Here is a 20,751-nt window from a genome sequence, read left to right on the forward strand (position 1 = left end):
TGATTTTGAAAACAATTTATTCTTTGTGCATACCCGTGTCAGCATTCAGGAACACCAGGGCCTTAGCAATGAGGAGCATCAAGTGTTACAATAAAAAGGGTGGCGTAAAAAGCCCCAGAGAAAGGAGAGTCTGGGGGAAACTATGTGGAAACAAAGCTTCAGGTTGGCCTTAGGAAACTCAGCTGGAGCTACCTTCCGGTTTCACAGCAAAAGTAAAACAAAGCAGACGCTCCGTGCTCAGATGTGCACACTTACCAAATCCAGGAAGTATTCAAACCTGGATATCAAACCTGCTGTATTTGTACACCCTCCCCTTCTCTCCCTCGCCCCACAAGTGTTGACACTGATTTTGACAGGACAACTGGCACCTGACAACTGTTTAAAAGGACACTGGTTTCCCTTAATTAAGTTGCATTAAAAAAAAAAGTTTCATTTAAAAAATTAACAGATCACTACGAGACACTTTGGCATCTGAAGTGATTACTGTCATGTGCTAACTCTGAAAAAGAACTATTTTTCCCACGAACAACTTGCCAACTCCTACCACTTATTAGCTTGGGGGCTTCCAGCAGGTGTTGTAGGGAGACTGGGGGCTGGATGTGGGACGGTTGGAAACTCACAGATGGTGACAACCTGACCTCTGGACTAGATCCAGGATACGTGTGACAAAGGGAGAATGTCCCCATGTTCACTTGAGTCTTCTCCCACTCCTCCATTTTACAATTGAGGAAACAGAGACCCAGAGACAGTGAATCTGTTGTCCAAGCTCTTAAGACAATTTTTGCAGAGCTCGGTCTGGAGCCCTGACGTCCGAGGTGCCTGGAGCCACAGTGAACCTCACCGTGTCCCCAGATACGAAACTTGTAGGGGCTTGCTCTCTACTGTGGCTGCGCAGACGCTGCAGAAAGGAGCTCCTGGGAACAGCGAGGCCTGTCCCCAACGCCCACATTCCCAAGACCCGTCTGGGCAGGACTTGTCTTGACACTGCGTTACCAGGTCCCCAGTATCAGAACTTCTTGGGCTGTCACAGGCGCTCAGGGTCCCGCGCGCCTGGTGTGGATTCTGAGGTCCCACGCCCCGCTACGTGTGGATCCTCAGGTGTCGCGTGAGGTTGGTATTGCGGCTGAAGGTCTTCCCGCACTCGCCGCACTTGTACGGTTTCTCTCCCGTGTGGATCCGCTGGTGGACGGTGAGCGAGGAGTTCTTGATGAAGGCCTTGCCACACTGGGCGCACTTGTAGGGCTTCTCCCCGGTGTGGATGCGCTGGTGCTCGATGAGGTAGGCGCTCTGGCTGAAGGCCTTGCCGCACTGGCCGCAGGCGTAGGGCCGCTCCCCCGTGTGGCCGAGCTGGTGCACCACCAGGGACGAGCGCCCAGTGAAGTGCTTCCTGCAGACGGAGCACTCGTACGGCTTCTCCCCGGTGTGGATGCGCTGGTGCTGGGTGAGCGAGGAGTTCTTGCTGAAGGCCTTGCCGCAGGCGCTGCACTCGAAGGGCTTCACCCCGATGTGGAAGCGCTGGTGCTGGATGAGGTAGGCGCTCTGACTGAAGGCCTTGCCGCACTGGCCGCAGGCGTACGGCCGCTCCCCGGTGTGGTTCCTCAGGTGCAGCGTGAGGGACGAGCTCTTGTTGAACGCCTTGCCGCACTCCTTGCACGCGTACGGCCGCTCGCCCGTGTGCGTCCGCTGGTGCTCCGTCAGGTGCATGTTCTGGCTGAAGGCGCGCCCGCACTGGCCGCACACGTACGGCTTCTCCCCGGTGTGCGTGCGCTGGTGCACGACGAGGTGCATGTTCTGGCTGAAGGCCTTGCCGCAGTCCCCGCACGCGTAGGGCTTCTCCCCCGTGTGGATCCTCTCGTGCTGCGCCAGGGACGACGTCTTCCGGAAGGCCTTCCCGCACGCGTCGCACGCGTAGGGCTTCTCTCCGGTGTGCGTCCTCTGATGCACGACCAGGTTCATGCGCTGGCTGAAGGCCTTGCCGCAGTCCCCGCACCCATAGGGCTTCTCCCCGGTGTGCACGCGCTGGTGGATGGTGAGGGAAGACCGCTCGATGAAGTGCTTCCCGCACACGTCGCACGCGAAGGGCTTCTCCCCGGTGTGGATCCGCTGGTGCTTCATCAGGGAGGAGCTCCGGCCGAACGCCTTGCCACACTCCCTGCAGTGGTAGGGCTTCTTCTCCGCGCAGACCTTAGCCGGTGGGCTGAGGTCTGCAGTACCTGAGAGGTTCTTCCCACGCATGGCAAACGGGTGGGTCCCCTCTGTTCTCGGCCCTTCTGATCTCGGTGGGATCGGCCTGGAGCTTTGGTGGACGAAAGCCTTAAATGCACAACGTTCAGAGGCTAACTCCTGGGAAATCTCCAAGCGCTCCAGGCAGGTCCCTGCCTCCCCCTGCGGCCTCCCCACCCAGTCACCCTGTGTCCCCGCTTCTTCAAAGGCAGAACGCCAGGCACCATTCCTCGTGGGTCCTTCCACGACCACTCCAGCGGATGGTCTGCTTTCTGAAATGCCCTCCTTTAGGTCCGATTCTTTCACGTCAGGTTTAGTCTCCAAGTCTGGGTGGGGAGGGGAAAGAGAAGACCAAACACACGTAGTTAACAAGGGGAGGGAGGAACTTCCCAAGACTGGACAAAGCACAGACTGAGGAGAGAGTGGCAGCCTGTCGCTGGGACAGGAGGGAGAAGGGAAGCAGTGAGCTGACACAAGCGTGGATTAAGGAGGTGAGCAGAGGACAAGATAGGTCCCTTCGGGAGGGGGTGCAAAAGGTGGCCAGCAGCCGGAGCTCAGAGGACAGACCCCTGAAAAGGCACAACAGGAGGATGGCAGGCTGAGAGGATCGGATTGGAGGTGGATTGAAGTCTCTCACAAACCCGAGTAAGGGATTACTGCAACGGGCTCCTCCCTTCCAGGGCTCCTTCTGTATACCCTCATCCAGCTATGCTTCTCGCAGCACTGATTTTTATCAGAAACGATCAAATAAGAGCTGACATTCATGTGGTGTGTGCTGGCTGTCCTCCATCTCCCCAGTGGCCAGCCGAGCTCCCTCCTTTCCCACCTCTCCCAGTGGGCGCCCCTCACTGACCTTTTTTCACTGTCTAGTCCTGGAGCGGCGCTGTCCCTTGCAGCTGACTGCAGACCCCCTTCTCTTTGCACACCCATCCCTCCCTGATCACAGTCATATGGCAGCTCGAATCCCTTTCTACGTGTGTCCTGTGAATTTCTCAATCTCTATTTCCAGTCTAGGGGGCTCGCCTGAGTTTAGACTCTGTATCATGGACCTAATGGCTTTATCCCAAATATTTAAAAATTGTGAGATCTTACACAAAAATTTCATTAAAAAATGTGAAAATCCAGCCCTTCTTCCTATGAGGCAACAAAAAGCAGTAGAGGAACAGCTGTTCTCCCTTCTGCATTTAAGCTCCCACCATCTCCTCTGACCCCTCAGTTTGAGACTGCTCCCCTAAGCCATGCCAGCTCCCACTGCCAGCGTACAAGAGCCTGGATTTCAGTCTCTTCTCTATGCTGGTGCCCCTAAATTGAAGACCCCAGCCCAGACCTCCTCTCTGTGCTCTGCTGAGGAATGTTCAAAAGTCTATTGGGTGTCCCTCTTGGTATTGCAGACCTAACACATTTGATGTGAAACTTGTGATTTTGGAACCCCTGCCACCCCAAAAAATGATAGAAAGAAAGGCTCATCAGAGAAACTTAGCAAAATAAGTCAGACACAGAAGGACTGATACTGTATGATTCCACTCATATGAGGTTCCTAGAGTCATCAAATTCATGGGGACAGAAAGTAGGACAGTGGGGGAGGAAGGAATGGAGAGCTGTTTAATGGGGACAGAGTTCCAGTTTGGGATGATGAAAAGACTTCTGGAGACGGATGAAGTGACGGTCGCATGACAATATGAATGTAGTTAATACCACAGAACTATACACTTAAAAATGGTTAAAACAGTAAATTTTGTTATGTATATTTTATAATTTTTTAAAAATAAATTTTTTATTGAAAAAAAATGATTCAGCAGTCATCTATGACTCACCCCTTCCCTCCCACTGTCCAGCCTATTAACAAGTGCCACTGGATGTGCAAAACCGCTTGAACTGGCCCAAATCTCTCCATCACCACTGCCAACAATCCAGCCGCACCCTGGATTTCGTGCCCGAAGTGCCACAACAGCCTCCACCCTCACTATTCCACAACGCACCCGCCATTCAGCGGGAAAAGGGACTCAAGAGTCAGAGCAAACCCTCCAGGGGCTTCCCCATGTCCTGGGGTAAGAGCCCATGCCTTCCCAGTCTGTGGGCGGCCTCTCCGGACTCCTCTCCACCATCCACCCACACTCGCCCTTTTGTTCCCTTGTCTGTGCCAAGTTCTTCCTGCCCCAGGGCCTTTGCATCTGCTATCCCATACCTTACCATGGGCATTCATCCTTCAGGCCTCAGCATTTACCCCTCACAGGAGGCTGTCACCCTACAGTGGAAAGGAAGAGCCATCCCATGGTTCTCTCGCCTGCTTCATTGTGAGTGCGCATTACCAGCTCCCCCAGTGGAAAGTGAGCTCCATGAAGCCAAGGGCCTCGCTGGTCCCCAGTTCCTTCAGCCGTGCCTGGCACACAGAAGGTACCCGACAGCATCTGCTACGTGCCCGGCATGGTGCCAAGCAGCCTGCATGGGTCATTTCATGCAACCCTGGCGCCCAAACGTGAGTAGGTGCTGTTAAGGTTGCACCCATTTTACAGTCGGGGAAACCAAGGCTCTGAGAATGAAGTCACACCCTCAAGGTCACACAGCACATTCGATTAGGCCGTCTGGTCCCTGAGTCACTATTTGGCTGTCTCGCTGTCCCATTCCAGAGGAAAGGATTTGAGAACTACGCAAGGTGAGAGAATGACCCTAGTATGGGCGTGACACTCAAATGTCAGGGCAGCTGGTGGTGTGGGGTGTGAAGGCCCTGGGGCAGGTGAGGGTAACTTCTCGGGGAGGAGGGAAGCAAAGGTAATGGTAGATTTGGTTTGGGGCCACATTAGGGACATAAACCGGCACGTGGTTACAGACGTCAGAGGGGGCACAGTCTGGGTTGTGAATATGGTTGGAAGTCTTTTGGAATAAACTAACCCCAAAAGTCAGGAGAACTGGAGGCAGAATGCCAGCAGAACCCGTAATTAAGGGGTGGGGGAAAGGAGGCAGCCTCCTTTTCATGGATTAAAATCCTTCATCTGCAGAAAAAGCAAACACCAGCTCTTCACCCTGAAAAGCTGTGGAAACACAGCTCCGCATCAGCCAAGTTAAAGTGACCCCGCCACGCAGCTTTTCACCAATCAGATCAGCAAGGAGCAAAGCATCTAATGACATACTTGGCATTCTTGCCCAAGGTCCAGGGAAATGTCAACAGTACAAGGTCCAGAAAGGCCATTTTGGCAAAAAACTATGAATGTGCAAAATGGTATTCATTCTTTTTGGTCCAAATGTGGATGAGGCTTGTTTTCATGGTGCTAGATTTCTTGTGTTTCTTTCTCCATATTGTACCAATTTCTATGATTGTTTCTTTTTTTAATTTTTATAAGAGTTTATTTGAGCCAAACTGACCACATAGGCCAGGGGGCAAGATCTCAAATGCTCCTACAATTGTTTCTAATCACAAAGTAATTCAAGCTTGTTATTAAAACATCCAACATCAAAAAATAATTTATAAAATGGAAGTCTCCTGCAATCTCTCCCATTTGAGTTAACAGTTTGTTGTATATTTTTAGAATATTTTCCACAGTGCATACCTTTTTAAAAAATGTCTGTATGCACCCACACATGAACACACACCTTTTCCTCCCTAAAATGAGGCTTCTGCCCAAGACACAGCATCAGGGATAACATTTCCCTGTAACCTAAAGCAGTGTGGGGGGCGGGGACAAAATATATAGAATAAAGGTTTTCAAGACACTGGACATCAGGCAACGAAGGGCACTAATTTCTAGAGGTGGGATTCAAAAGAGGCCCTACAACCTGGGAAGTTTGCAGGCCGTGGCCCAGAGGGGAAGCTGAGGCAAAGCCCAGCAGACTCTGGGTTGAGGAGATGGGACCGAGTGAGCAGGGCAGGCAGAGTTCACCAGACAGAGCCAGAGCGCTGGAGAGGGAAGCCCTTCACAGAATGTGCTGGGGGTCGGTAAGATCCTGCCTCCAGTTTCCAGATAAGAGTTATGTGAAATTGGGGAAACCTCCTGAAAGGACCTGGAAAAGGTCCCCTGAGCTGACGCAGGGCCGGAAACGGTACCTTCTTACACTGGCCAGCCATTTAACTTGCACCAGGTAAACTCAGGTCATTGGACAGAATACCCAGGGGGTCTTGTGGAAAGTAAGTCATCCTACACTGAGCGTGGGTCAAAAGGCAAAGCCTGAGAGCAGATCGAATGACATGATGCTGGTGTCAAGACACACAAATGGATGGATGGACACAACAGAGCCCAGAACCAGAGCCACACATACATGGACAACTAACTGATTTTTGACAAAAGCTCAAAGGCAATTCAATGGAGAAAATTCCGGGGGAATTTTTTGATGGAAAAATTTAGTCTTTTCAACAAATGATGGAATAACATTTGATTTTAAAAAATGGACTTGAATGAACACTCTGCATCATTATTCTGAAGGGGTCAGAACAAAAATATAAAACCTAAAACTCTATAGCTTATACTAGAAGAAAATCTTTGTGGCCTTGAGCTATGCAAAGATTTCCTAGATGTGACACCAAAAGTACAATCCCCAAAGACAATAACTGATAAACTGGACTTCATCAAATTGAAAACATCCACTCTTCAGCAAATGGTGTTGGCACCTGGGTATCCACATTCAAGAGTGACATTAGCCCCCTTTCTTTACATCGTTTACAAAAAAAAACAAAAAAAAACTCAAAATGGACCAAAGACCGGAACAAAAAGCTAAAAGTATAAAACTCTTAGAAGAAAACACAGGAGTAACTCTTTGTGGCCTCAGGTCAGGCAATGGTTTCTCAGATATGACACCAAAAGCACAAGCAACAACAACAAAATAAATAAACTGGACCACGTCAAAACTAAAAACATTTGTGTTTCAAATGCTGCTGTCAAGAAATAGAAAAGACTACCCACAGAATGGGAGAAAATAGTTGCAAAGCATCTATACGATAAAGGACTTTGGTCTAGAACTTAAAAAAAAAAAGACTATATACAGAACTTTCAAAACTCGACAATAAGGAAACAAACAACCCAATGTAAAACACAGGCAAAAGACTTGAACAGATATCTCACTGAAGAAAATAAACAGGTGGCAAATACACACATGAAAAGAGTCTCAATGTCAAATGAAAACTGCCATGTGATAAGACTGCAACCAACGAGAATGGCTAAAATATTCTGTTCTGAGAAGCCCACAGACCAACTGGGACCGCTGGTGGAAATGTAAAATGTGACAACCTCTCTGAAAAAAGTTTGGCAGTTTCTTAAAAAGTTAAATAGACACCTACCCTATGACCCAACCACTGTGCTTCTTGGTGTTCACTCAAGAGAAAGGAAAGCACACGCCTGCAGAAAAACTTGCACACGCATGCTCATGGCAGCTTTATCTGTAATAGTTCAGACTGGGAACAACTCAAATATTCGTCAACAAGTGAATGCATGAACAAACTGTGGTCTATCCATGAAGTAGACTATTACTCAGCAATAAAAAGAAGTGAACTATCAATACCCAGGGGCAACATGGGTGAACCAGGAAAATGATGCTGAGTGTAAGAAGTCAGATCCCCAAAAAAGAGTACATGCTGTATGACTGCATGTATATAAAATCCTACAATATGGAAACTAAAGCACAGGGATATAAGGAGTAGAGGATGGGTGTGGGGGGGGGGAGGTATTAAGAAGGGGCACAAGAAACTTTCTGGGCTAATGGGTATGCTCATTATCTGGATCATGGTGATGGTTTCCCAGGTGCACTCATACACAGATGTCAAAATGCATCGAACTTTAAATATGGGCTTAACTGTAGGTCAATTACACCTCCACAAAAGCTGTTAAACAAGTGGGACCTTACTCTGGTTTGGAAGTTACGTGCTTTTACTGAACAGTATTGTCCAGGGACATCGTTTCATGTCAGTGCCTTCAAAGAGTGCTCATCTTTGCAGAGCTGCACTGCATCCATCATACTGTTACACCTTGACGTGCTCAGTCCAGCTTGCAGAGGTGGGCATCTAGGTTGTTTCTCTTTATTTTTCATCCTGTGAAAAACTTTGCACACTTACAGGAAGATTTCTAAAGGACAGATCCCGCAAAATGCAATTGTTCGAAATTTGGTTGATGATACCAAACCATCTTCCAAAGGAGATGTCCCAACTTTATGCTCCTAAAATGAGAGTCCCTTTCCCTACACCCTCATAATACAGGCAATTATTATCCTTTTTCATCTCTGTGTGTCTCATGGGCAAGAACTGTATTTCTTTGCCTCAATTTGTATTTCTTTGACTATTAGTAAGGTTTAAAAGTCTTTTATAGGGGCGGCTGGTTGGCTCAGTTGGTTAAAGCACAGTGCTCATAACACCCAGATCGCTTGTTAGATTCCCACATGGGCCAGTGAGCTACGGTCTCCACAACTAGATTGAAAAAAAACAATGACTTGACTTAGAGCTGATAGGTCCTGGAAAAACACACTGTTCCCCAATTTAAAAAAAGGAAAAAAATTTTTTAAAAAAGTAAAATCTTTTATAAAGTGGAACTCCATGTATTTCTGCATCTATGAATTCCCAGCTCATAAGTTTGGTCCATCTTTCTATCATTCGCTTTTTTTTACTTATTCCTAGGAGCTCTTTATACAGTTATAATCCTTTGACTGTTACACATGTGCTAATACTGTTCCCATTTCATCACCTACCATCACCTATCATCTACTTGAAGCTGCTTTATTTTTAGCTTCAAGTAGAGTAATTTAAACTTTCTACATAGTCAGATCTGTCCATCTTTTTTCTTATTTCTTTGCAGTCCTCAAGTGACAACCTGATGGTAACTCAGCAAAGCTGCCCCCTTACCCAGCGAGACCAGGTTCCTGTAGGTCTCCAACATCACATCTCTGTACAGGTCCTTCTGGGCAGGCTCCAGCTGCTGCCACTCCTCCTGGGTGAAGTCCACAGTCACATCCCTGAATGTCACTGACTCCTGAAAGAGGAAACCCACAACCACTCACTGCAGGGCCCTTCTCACAGAGGTCTGCAGAAATGGCCAGAAGGGCTGAGGGGATTAGGGAAGGTGGACGGGATGTATCTGAAGTGATTTCAACACAGTGCGGATTCTGAAGGGCCTGACCACTCACAGTGTTCTTGGTGACTAAGTATACCAAGGACATACTTAGGCACCAAGGGTGGTCCTCTGGCAGAGAAATAAAACAAATATGAGACTGTTTAGCGCAGAAATTCACAGATTTGAGAAACAGAGGGCAGTGCTTAAGAGTGTGGGCTTGGGAGCCTGGCAGCCTGCGACAAAATCCTGGCTTTGCCACTCCCCGCAATGTTCCCTTGAGCAACTGTCTTAACCTTTCTGAGCCTGTTTGTTCTATGGACTTCACAATAACAATGTCTCCCTCTGTAGCCACTGTGGAGTTAAATGAGGTAATACATATATGAGTCCAGCACTATAAGGCATGGCTGGAGTAAAGTCTCAATAAATATCAACTATTGCTATCATCATTGATTAATTTGACATTTCATACATATCATATCTATTTATTAATAATACTTATTACATTATATTATTACTATTATTTGAGTGTCTGGCCCCATACATCCTTTGGCCAGTCCAGCTAATGATTTCTGTTTTTTTAAACCACTTTATTGAGGTATGACAGGCATACAAAATGTTGCCCACATTTAATGGATACAACTTAGAAAATGTGAAAGTAAGTACAAATCTTTGAAACCATCACCACAATTGAGGCCACAAACTCACCCATCATCTGCTAAAGTTTCCCTCTGACACCCTTTTGTTTTAATTTTTTAAATATAATTCTTCTGAAAGTCTCCCCTGAGTTTGTCCCACTGCAGTGAAATACTCACTGAGCAGGCTCCATGGGCTGGCATGGGGATGGACTGAAACCAAAACAGGTGGTCCTGGAAGTCTTCGAGCCCACCCTGTACAGCAAGGATGTGGCAGGGCAGACGCAGAGGTGTGGAGACACCAGAGAGGGAGAGACTGCCAGCTTTGATTGTAAGGGTCGGGGAGAGTCCAGGGAGAGTCCCGTAAGAGTGGGGCTTCACCCCCAGTAAGCTGCACCTGAGGTCTCTGTGTGCATGTGTCTGAGGCCATTCACCCTAGGGCTTCATCTATTCTGGTTTCCTGTCTAATGGCACACAAACCACTTTGCCACAAGGAAAACCTCACCCACTTCCAAAGAGCTGAAATCAGATAGGCTCTGTTTTTTAAAAAATCACAATGTAATTACACTGGAAGTGATTAAGGAAAAAATGACCCTCAAATCCCAACCATATTGAAACAACAACTGACAAATCCTGCTGAGTAATGTCGGTAAAAGAAGTAATCAAGGCAATAATCACAGAAGTTAAAAATCAAGACATCCAGGGGCAGACAAGTTGGAAAATAAACCTTAAATGGTTAAACAGAGAGTTATCAAAGGACAAGCAATTCCACACTTACACTCAAGAGAAATGAGAACACAAGCTCAAACAAAACACTTGTACACTAATGTTAACAGCAGTATTACTAATAACCAAAAAGTGGAATTAGCCCAAATGTTTGCCACCTGGTGAATGGATAAACAAAACGCACTCTATCCACACAATGGAATATTATTCATCCATGAAAACGAATGAAGCACCAATACTTATTACAATGGAGGTGAATGTCAAAAATATGATGGTCAATGAAAGAAGCCAGACATAAAAGACCACATATTGTCTGATTCCATTTATACAAAATGTCCAGAATAGGCCAATCCAGAGACAAAGAGTAAATTAGTGGTTGCCAGGAGCTGGAAGTTATTGGGGGAGAAATGGGGGTGAGTGGTGAAAGGTATACGATTCCTTTTTGGGGTAAAGAAAATATTTTCAAATTGACCGTGGTCATGGTGGCATAACTCTGTGACTATACCAAAAATGAATGCGGCGTACGCTTTGTGACGTGGGGTGCATCGCAATACAGGTGTTAATGAGGACACGACAAACCAAATCTCATGGGTAAGTGAACTGACACGTTTACACAGCAAGACAAATTCTACGTGGATACGAAAGATTCAAAAGTTGACTCTTAACACCCAAATGGTAAGTGGAATAAAGGAAGACACATCGGTGACGTGCGACCTGTGGATGGAGAAACCCTTTTACAGATTGAAGACAATGGGAAGCACCAGAATGGGAGAGAATGAAAGACTGGATTTTAAAAACATGCAATGCTTTTGTACTTACAAAATACAAATAAAATAAATTGAGAAACAAAAAACAAACCGGGAAGAATATTTGCCACAAATATGTACACACACACACACACACACACACACACACACACACTCTTCTTTAAAACCTTCGAGAATGTTAAGATTTCTGCAGACTGGCAAAGCACAGGATAATTTATCCACCTGCATAAATGGCTAAGAAACATTTTCTCAAAATCAAACCTCAGTAATAATACAAAGGGTGCTACTCAGAAAGAGGTCACGCGATGCCAGTTGTCACGTACTCCAGGTTTATACCATTTGTCACTCAGAGCCAGTGAGCAGAAGAAACATCCGACAACGGCCGCAGTGTAAACCAGTGCTAGCCTCTCCTGCACCCTGGTGGGAGTATAAACTGCCCCACCTACTGGGAAAGAACTGTGAAGACTCACGAATCACTCCTAAAGAACTCATATAAAATGCAGGGCAAGATTTATGCCCAGCCATGTATAGATTTTTTATTACGAAATATTTCTTGTATCAAAGAAAGTTTAGAGAAAAATACCACAAATAGACACATATATACCACCCACTAAAACATCATAAAATACAGCGAAAGCTGGGGACGCGCACGTGCCCCTCCCCACAGGCATCCTCCTCCTTCTCCTGGGACATTAGTGCTGTCTGTCACTTCTGAAGGTCACGCATCCCGCACTGTGCTATCTGGGCCCCTCTGCATGGGCCTTTTCCACACTTGATGTAACGTGTTTAAGCCACCACTTCCCGGGTGCCAATATGTGTCTCTTGACAGCCCCGGGGCAGGACAAGTCACTCCTGAGCTGCCCTGTCCCCCTTGCTTGACTGAGCCAGTGTCAGGGCACTACCCTCCTTCCTCAGGGCAGACACAGTCCACAGGAGACTGGGTCGGGGGCCCTGTCGGGGGCTTGGATGGGCAGTGGGTCATCCCTGGGCAGAAGCTCGATCCTTTGGGTCTGAGCCTCAGGAAGGGAGTGAGAGAGTGACATGACTCACCAGGGCCTTGTCGGTCAGCGGCTGGGCGGCCATCCCTCAAGGGCCAACAGTGACCGGGGGACGGGAGGGCTGTGGGGTGGGGGGAGAAAGAGGAAGGCACAGTGAGAGACCAGGCCTAGGCCTGCCTCACAATGCGGGCAGGACAGACAGACACAACCCCACTAAGAGAGGCAGAGAGGGTAATGCAGACACGTTAGTAGCAAACACATAAGGGGCCTATCAGGGGTTTATCGCATGCCAAGCACTGGACAAACGTCTCACTGAATTCTCCTAACACCCTACAGAGTGGGTGCTATTTCCAACCACCCCATTTCACAGATGAGGAAATGGAGGCCCAAAGAGATAAGCCGTTCCCCAAGGTTACAGAGCTGGGATTGGAGATGGGCTGAGAACATCCAGGTTCGCGTTTGCTGTCTCTCCAAGGCACGCCCAGACTCCCATGGCACTGATACTACCCCAACACACACATGCACGCACACACTGCCAGTCCCACAGGCTGGAGGGAGCAACAGGACCCTGTGCCCACTCCCTGGATCTGAGTACTGGCCCAAGGCCCCACCAGATGCCCCAACGCTGTCCCCACCCCTCCCCAGATCTCATGGGGTCACTGCGAGGTTCAACTAACAGATACACATGAGGAGCACACGGAAAGAACTCAATACATAGCCACTGTTATTATGACTGTTGTTGTTAGTGGAGTGTGTTCGCGTGGGATGCAGTCACCTGGGGGGCTCACAGGAGCAGAACTGAGATGATCATTTTGGATTGTGTCCCCTGCATCTAGGACAATGTCCAGCACACCGGATATTCCCACACATTGAATAAATGAATAAATTATGAATAAATGAGCCAATTTCTAGCGCTGGCAAAGGAACAAAATGAAGGAACAACTGCCTCTCAACCTTTCCAGATAGTGAGCTGGCAAAGGACAGACCCGTCACCCATCGACCCTGGTGCCGGGACTCTGCCTGTGGCAACAACAGCTCCACGTGAAAGGTTACGCAGGGACCAGAGACGTTTACTGTAGCACTGCTCCTCGGGGCAAAGCACAAACCAATCCACCAACAGAAAAAACCCTGGAGACAAAATCAGTACTCATCAGATAAATGGCAGGGCATCCAGTCTTAAATGCCAGGTCACCTCTAGGGGGCAGGAGTTAGTTGTGCACCTGCGGGCGTGTCTGTGACGTCATTAAATGAGGACAGCAAGTTGCACAGTTGTGTACATAACTCTAATGCCTCTTAAGTGAAAACAATTAACATGCGTGGCTGTGTGTGCTTGTGAGCAGTGTTTCCAAGCCTGAAGAAGGCTGTGGAATGACAAACACCGGGTGGTGTCCCGAGGGAACGAAGTGGGACTGCAAAGGGGCTGTAAATTTTCTTCCCTTTGTATTCGTGTCCCTGGGTGCAGTGACTTCACATTATTTCATAATTTTTAAACACAATTTAATTTTTAAAAACGTATTCTTTTTGGACTAGCAGTCTCTGACTCTTATCCCTGCAGCCTAAGGTCAACAACACCCACTCCTTTTGCCCTACCTATGTGGAAGCGACCACAGCTGACTCGCCCAGGAGGCACAGCGGCCCCGGGCCCCTGATACCTGTAGTGGCCCCATGAGAAAGTCTTCATTTCTTTTAAAATTATAAGAAAAAATGGTGAATCTAATCCAGGCTGGCTTATATTTGCCTTTATAGCAATGTAATCGCTAACTATAATTTTTAATTTTCTTTATTTTTTAATTTTTATTTTTTAAGAAAAGAGGCCAGGAAGCACAGTGGCCCTGGAAGTGACATGTGCATGGGACTGGTGACCACTGAACTCAGTGTGGCCCGAGATTTGTGTGGCTGAAAAGTCAGGAGCTCCCTCATTCCTCTTCTTCCTCCATTGGAGCTTTCTGGCATTTGCTTCCTTCCATTGTCTCTAAGGGGAAATCCCAACAGGGAAAAATCCTACAGCTTTGTATCAGAGGAGCCCAAAGGAAACAAGGATTTCCCATCTGTCAGGGTGGTTAGGTGTGGGGGCTCTGGAACCTGGATACCTGGGTGTAGAGTTGGGTGATTCACTTCAAAGTCTCTGAGCCTCAGTTTTCCCATCTGCAAAATGGGGATAATGAGAGTCACTGCCTCAGAGTTACTGGGAGGTCTATAAATGAGGTAGTCTGTGAGTGTCCAACACACATGCCTTCAACAAATCAACCCCTGGTCAGGACGGGATAAAGGTCTCTGGCTTTCCTTCCCCCGTTAAGAAGGCCCTGTGGGAAGCCCCATACCCTGTCACCAGACAGGGCTCTGAAGAGCAGGAAGGAGCTGGGGGATTTGGGGGCAAGAAGAAAGGCCCACCTGTCCACGTGTGCACAGTCTTTTGCACATGCTTTTGGGAGAGCATACCCAGATGCACCCATATGCTTACACCCACCCCAACAGTCACACACGAACACTCAGCAACAGCCAGAGACAGAGACACAGGTGGACACATAGAGACAGGTAGACACAGACAGGAGAGACACACCTCCATGCTCACAGACACACTCACACCCAGAGACACATACAGAGGAAAAGACTAGACACAGGTGGACACCTGAATGGCACCTCACACTGAGACACAATGGACAGAAATAAAGGCACATACACACACACGCACACACGTGTACCAACAGACATGGACACTGGGCAGTCACCCAGAGAGACCTCCCAGAGACAGGCAAACACAACCTATTGGTGGACACCTTCCACAGACAGACCCCCAGGGACCAAGACAGGTGGCATCCACACACACGCAAACGCCAGGGTACAGGAGGCCACCCAGACACACACACACACTCACAGTAGAGACAGACCTGGAGCATCAGCCCAACACAAACACACAGTCCCAGGCACACACACATTCACCATCTTCCCCACCCAGTCAGATTCGGTCTGTAAACAGCTTTCCTCTCCGCAGCCCTTAAACTCTCTCCCTGAGGCGCACACCTTCCCCTCAGTCCGCACGCCCCTTACTTGGGCCCGCACACCCCACCCCTCAGCCCGCCCCTTCCCCCTCTCCTCCCGTTCAGCCCCGCCCGCAGCCGGACTCACCGCACGCTTCTGTCAGGACAAGGACCGGTGCCGCTAGGCCCACCCGGCAACACTGCGCCCGCGCGACTGGCCGACTACACTTCCCAGAATCCCGCGCGCCGCAGCCTCCAACCGAGCGGACCCGAACCCGCGCCTCCATCTCCCAGAGGCCCCCGAGGCACTGCGGCCCAGGGGGCGGGGAAGTGTGCGCAAGAGGATGGGGGAGAGAGGAGAGGAAGAGAGAGGGGCAGGAACAGGGAGGGTGATAAGAAGGAGGGAGAGAGAGGTCCGGGAAGGGGACAGGAAGGGGAGGGAGGAGCTGAGAAGAAAGGGAGGGGAGGGAAGATGGAGAGGGAGTAAAGGAAAAGAATGGAAGGGGGACGAGAGGGGGAGGACAGGGGAAGAGGGATGAGAAGGGAAGAGGGGAGAAGGGACAGGGAGGGAGGGTGGGAGGAGGAAGGGGGCTGGAAGAAATAACAAGTGGGAAGAGGGATGAGGAGGAAGGAAGAACTGTAAGAAGAAAAGGGTCAGAGGAGGAAGAGAGTAGAAATAGGGTTGGGGTGGGAGGAGGGGCAGGAAGGAGGGGAGGGAGGACTACTTAGGGAGGAAGGAGGGGAGGAGGGAAAATTCCAGAAAAGGAGGGGGCTGCTGGTGGAGGTGGAGAAAAGAAGCTATAGCTCGTCTCCAGACATTCTACAGTCCAGCCAAGGCAACCGGGCAACTTGCTTGAATCTGATAATCATGCTGATTTGTAGAAAACTGGCAAAGCATACAGACATGCCAAGAAGCGAATGATCATTATAAGAAAAAAATAACCCCTCGTATTATGAGTTGCCTACATGCCAACTCCTGTTCTTGGCATCTTATGGTGTACAAACTCCTTTAATCCTCGTAACCAACCAAGCTACTTTCCAGCTGAGGAAAGTGGTGCAGACAAGAGAGGTCACAAGACAGGAAAGTGGGCGGTCAGGGAGCCTTCTTACACCATAAACCACAAAGCCGAGTTCAAAAGCATCTGCTGCATGAGTGACCACAAAAAACACAAACAGCAGCTTGCCTCAGGTGGTGATTAATGATTTTTAAATTATTTTGAGACAAATGTAAATTCACATGCCGTTGTAAGAAATAATAGACACTATACAGAGCGACCCCATGTGCCACTGAGCGAGTTCCCCCGAAAAATGGCATCTTACAATACCACAAATAGCATGTTAACATTGATATTGTCAACATACAGAACAGTTCCATCACCACCAGGCTTTCTCATGTGGCCCTTTCACAGCTACACCCACTTTCCCCCAGACCCCATCCTTCCTCAATCCCCAATTGTCACCAATTTGTCCTCCACACCTATAATTTTGTCATTTCAAAAATGTTATACTATAGACATTTTATTCACTGAACACAATTCTCAAAATTTCCCCAAGATGTTTCATGTGTCAATGGTCCAGTACTTTATTGCTAAGGGCTATTTCACAGTATTAATGTACCACAATTTGGGTACCTCATCTAGGATGTTTCCAGTTTAGGGCTATTCCAGGTTTCTTTTCATTTCATTGTAGTGAAAGCACTGAACATGAGATCTACCCTCCTAACAAATTTTTAAGTGTACAATACTGTATTAAGTGTAGGCACGATGTTGTACAGATTTCTAGAACTTACTCATCTTGCATAGCAGAAAGTTTATACCTATTGAACAATCACTCTCCACTTACCCTCTCCCCCCAGACACTGCCAACCAGTACTCTTTATTTCTGTGTTTGACTATTTTAGATACCTCATATAAATGCAGTATTTGTCTTTCTGTGTCTGGTTTCTTTCACTTAGCACAGTGTCCTCAAGGTTTACTCATGTTGCTGCATGTAGCAGGATTTCCTTCTTTTTTAAGGCTGGAAAATATTGCATTGTATGTGTGAACCACATTTTCTTTATCCAGGTTCCGTTGATGGACACTTGGGTTGCTTCCACGTCTTGGCTGTGAATAATGCTGCAATGAACCATGCAGTGGAAATATCTATTTGAGATCCTGATTTCAGTCCTTTTGGGTAAATACCCAGAAGTGAGATTGCTGGATAATATGGTAGTTCTATTTTTAATTTTTTGGAGGAACCTTGTACTGTCTTCCATAGTGGCTGCATTCCCTCCTACACTCAAATTTTACATTCCCACCTGCAGTGTATAAAGATTCCAATTTCTCTACATCCTGTATAACACTTGTTTTTTTTTATATAATAACCATTCTAACAGGTTAGAAGTGACATTTCACTGTGGTTTGATTTGCATTTCCCTGATGATGAGTGACATTGAGCATCTTGTCACATACCTACCGGTTGGTCACCTATATGTCTTCTTTGGAAAAGTGTCTATTCAATTCAAGTCCTTTGCTTATTTATTTATTTGTTTGTTTGTTTGTTTGTTTGTTTGAAGGAGTTCCTTACATGTTTTGGATGTTAACCCCTTATTAGATATTTGGTTTGTAAATATTTCCTCCCATTCCATAGGTTGCCCTTTCACTGTTGTTTCCTTTTCACAGATTTTTTTGTGTGAACACAAACCTTATTTTTCTGGGACAAATGCTCAGAGATGCAGTTTACAGGTGGGATGGCATTTACTTCTTCTTCTTTTTTTTTTTTTAGTTTTTGTTTCTTTAAAATGAACTTCCAAACTGTTTGACAGTGACAGTACCATTTTACATTCCTACAGCCCTTATGAGATATCCAGTTTCTCTAAATCCTTAACAATATTTGATGTTATTATATATACTTTTATTCTATCCTCTCTGACTATGTAGTGATATCTCATTGTTAGTTTTTTGTTTTGTTTTCATTTTTACTAGCAGACTTTATTTTTTTAGAACAGTTTTACGTTTGCAGAAAAATTGAACAGGTAGTGCAAAGAGAGCTCACAGACCCACCTCCCTGCACACAATTTCCCCTATTATTAAACATTTGCATGAGTGTGTTACATTTGTTACAATTAATGAACTGACATTGATACATCATTACTAATTAAACAACACAGTTTACACTAAGGTTACTCTTTGCATTGTTAACTTCTGTAGGTTTTGATAAATGCATAATAATCTGTACCCACCACCACAGTGGCACACAGAATAGTTTCACTGCCCTGAAAATGCTCTGGGCTCCATCTGCTCAACCCCCTCCATCTTCATCAACCCTTTCAGCCACTTTCTGCTCCCATAGTTTTGCCTTTTTCAGCATGTCCCATGGTTAGAATCAGACAATACATAGCCTTTTCAGACTGGCTTCTTTCACTTAACATTCAATATGCATTTATGTTTCCTCCTTTTTTTTTACTTGATAGCTCATTTCATTTTATCACTGAATAATAATAACAATAATAATAAATGTTCCACAGCCTGTTTATCCATTCATCTATTAAAGGACATCTAGGTGGTTGTATAAAACTGCTATAAACATCCATGTGCAGCTTTCTGTGTGTGGACAAAAGTCTTCAACTCATGTGAGTAAATACCTCACATGGAGCGTGATTGCTGGACAGTATGGTAAGATTAGCCCTGTAAGAAACAGCCAAACTGTCACCCAAAGTGGCTGCATCATTTTGCATTCCCACCAGGAACAAATGAGAACCTCCTTGCCTCACATCCTCTCCAGCATTTGGTGTTGTCAGTTTCTTCTGGATTTTTGCCATTTTAATAGGTGTGTAGTTTGCAGTTCTCTAATGACATGGGATGGGAAGCATCTTCTATGCTTATTTGCCATCTGTGTATCTTCTTTGGTGAGGTGTCTGTTCGGATCCTTTGCCCATTTTTCAATTGGGTTTTCTTATTGTTGAGTTTTTAGAGTTCATTGTATATTTTGTATAAACGTCCTTTATCAGACACATGTTGTCTCTGCCTACAAAATGTGGAGGATTCAAGTGAGAATCCCTAGTCCCAGGAGAGTGATGGATGGGTCCTGCATCCCTGACAGAGTGAGTGAAGCAGAGTCCCCAGCCCTTGTTGGCTGTGATCAACTTTTACTGGGATCTTAACTTGTATCCAAGACATCTCAGAGACCTTGAAATCTGGTGTTAAGGGCTGATTTGCATCCCACCCCCCAATTTATATATTGAAGCCCTAACCCTCAGGACCTCAGAATGTAACCCTGTTTGCACATAAAGTCTTCGAAAAGGTGACTGAGTTAAAATGAGGCCATTTGGATGGGTCCTAATCCAATCTGAGGTGTCCTCTTAAGAGATTAGGACACAGACATGCACAGAGGATGACCATGTAAGGACACAGGGAGAAGACGGCTGTCTAAAAGCCAAGAAGAGGTCTCAGGAGGAACCAACCTGCCCACATCTTGATCCTGCCTCCAGAACCACGAGAAGACAGATCTGTGTTTAAGCCACCCATGCTGTGGGATTTTGTGATGGCAGACCAGTGCCTCTCAGGCTGGTGCACCTGGAGAGGTGGGACCAGGGGCCTTCCAGAGCTGCCCAACCCCTGAGGCCCATGGGACTGAAGTTCCTGTTCTGGGCAAAGTCGCCACCCCAACTTCACCCAGCAGCTTCCAGCTGGGCTTTCACTCTTTGCCACTCCTCTGGAAACCAGGTGGTAGCGAGGTAAGTACCTGGTTCCTCCCACATAGAGGCCCACTGCTGTGTCTGTCTGGCCCAAGGGAGAGTGGACAGGGAGGGGCTACAGGGGTTTCAGGCTTGTTTCTCCCAGAGCACCTGGCTCAGGACCCAAAATTGCAGCCGGCGGTGTGGGAGTTGGGTGGCACCGGAGGCAGGTCTGTGTGTCCAGGTGTCCTGCATCTCCACGCATCCCCCAAGATGTCTTGACTGGTCCAAGCCCAGCACATGAGTACTGGTTCCGTGATGGGCCTCATTTTTATTTGAATGATCCACTGGCCACAAATGACCCAGCCCCCAAAGCGCAGGAGGACACCCAGAACCAATTTGCCTGCTGGGGGACCCCCAAGCATCAGGGATGCCCAGATGGGGGATATGGGGACATACTACTTTCAGGGAGACAGAAAGAGGACCTACTGCCATGTAGCATTACCAATATGATGGGCTTTCAGTGCATGTCCCAGATATGCAGTTGGTTTCAGGGAGGGTACAAGGCATGGAGTATGGCCCCCACTTTGTGGGCTGGACTGGTATCCATGAGGGCTCTCCACCTCCCAGACCCCACCTTCTAATGCCGTCACTTTGGGGATTAGGGTTCAACATATAAATCTGGGGGCGACACACCCAGTCCACAGCACTGTCCCTGTGGCCCCAGGTCCTCACCTTGCTCAGCGGT

The 20,751-nt window shown here is 47.4% G+C and overlaps 1 protein-coding gene across 9 annotated transcripts in view; it reads right to left on the reverse strand.

Moving 5' to 3' along the window:
- ZNF71 (zinc finger protein 71) overlaps positions 1 to 20,751 on the reverse strand; it is a 27,395-nt gene continuing 6,644 nt past the window's right edge. The window contains exons 1-5 of one of the 9 annotated variants that reach the window (XM_019716877.3): positions 15,498 to 15,575; positions 14,462 to 14,516; positions 12,424 to 12,492; positions 9,041 to 9,167; positions 1 to 2,549 (exon numbers count right to left, since the gene is read on the reverse strand). In XM_019716877.3, the coding sequence (XP_019572436.2) occupies positions 1,081 to 2,549; positions 9,041 to 9,167; positions 12,424 to 12,456 (1,629 nt within the window). In that variant the 5' untranslated portion in view covers positions 12,457 to 12,492; positions 14,462 to 14,516; positions 15,498 to 15,575 and the 3' untranslated portion in view covers positions 1 to 1,080. Of the gene's footprint in view, positions 2,550 to 9,040; positions 9,168 to 12,423; positions 12,493 to 13,357; positions 14,426 to 14,461; positions 14,517 to 15,497; positions 15,882 to 20,751 lie in introns of those variants that run through there. The other 8 variants (XM_019716876.3, XM_074315370.2, XM_074315369.2 and 5 more) reach the window with 8 other exon arrangements.

This window comes from Rhinolophus sinicus, chromosome 8 (assembly GCF_057876585.1).
Source record: "Rhinolophus sinicus isolate RSI-liver-muscle chromosome 8, RSI-T2T, whole genome shotgun sequence".
In the NCBI taxonomy this organism is placed as follows: Eukaryota; Metazoa; Chordata; class Mammalia; order Chiroptera; family Rhinolophidae; genus Rhinolophus; species Rhinolophus sinicus.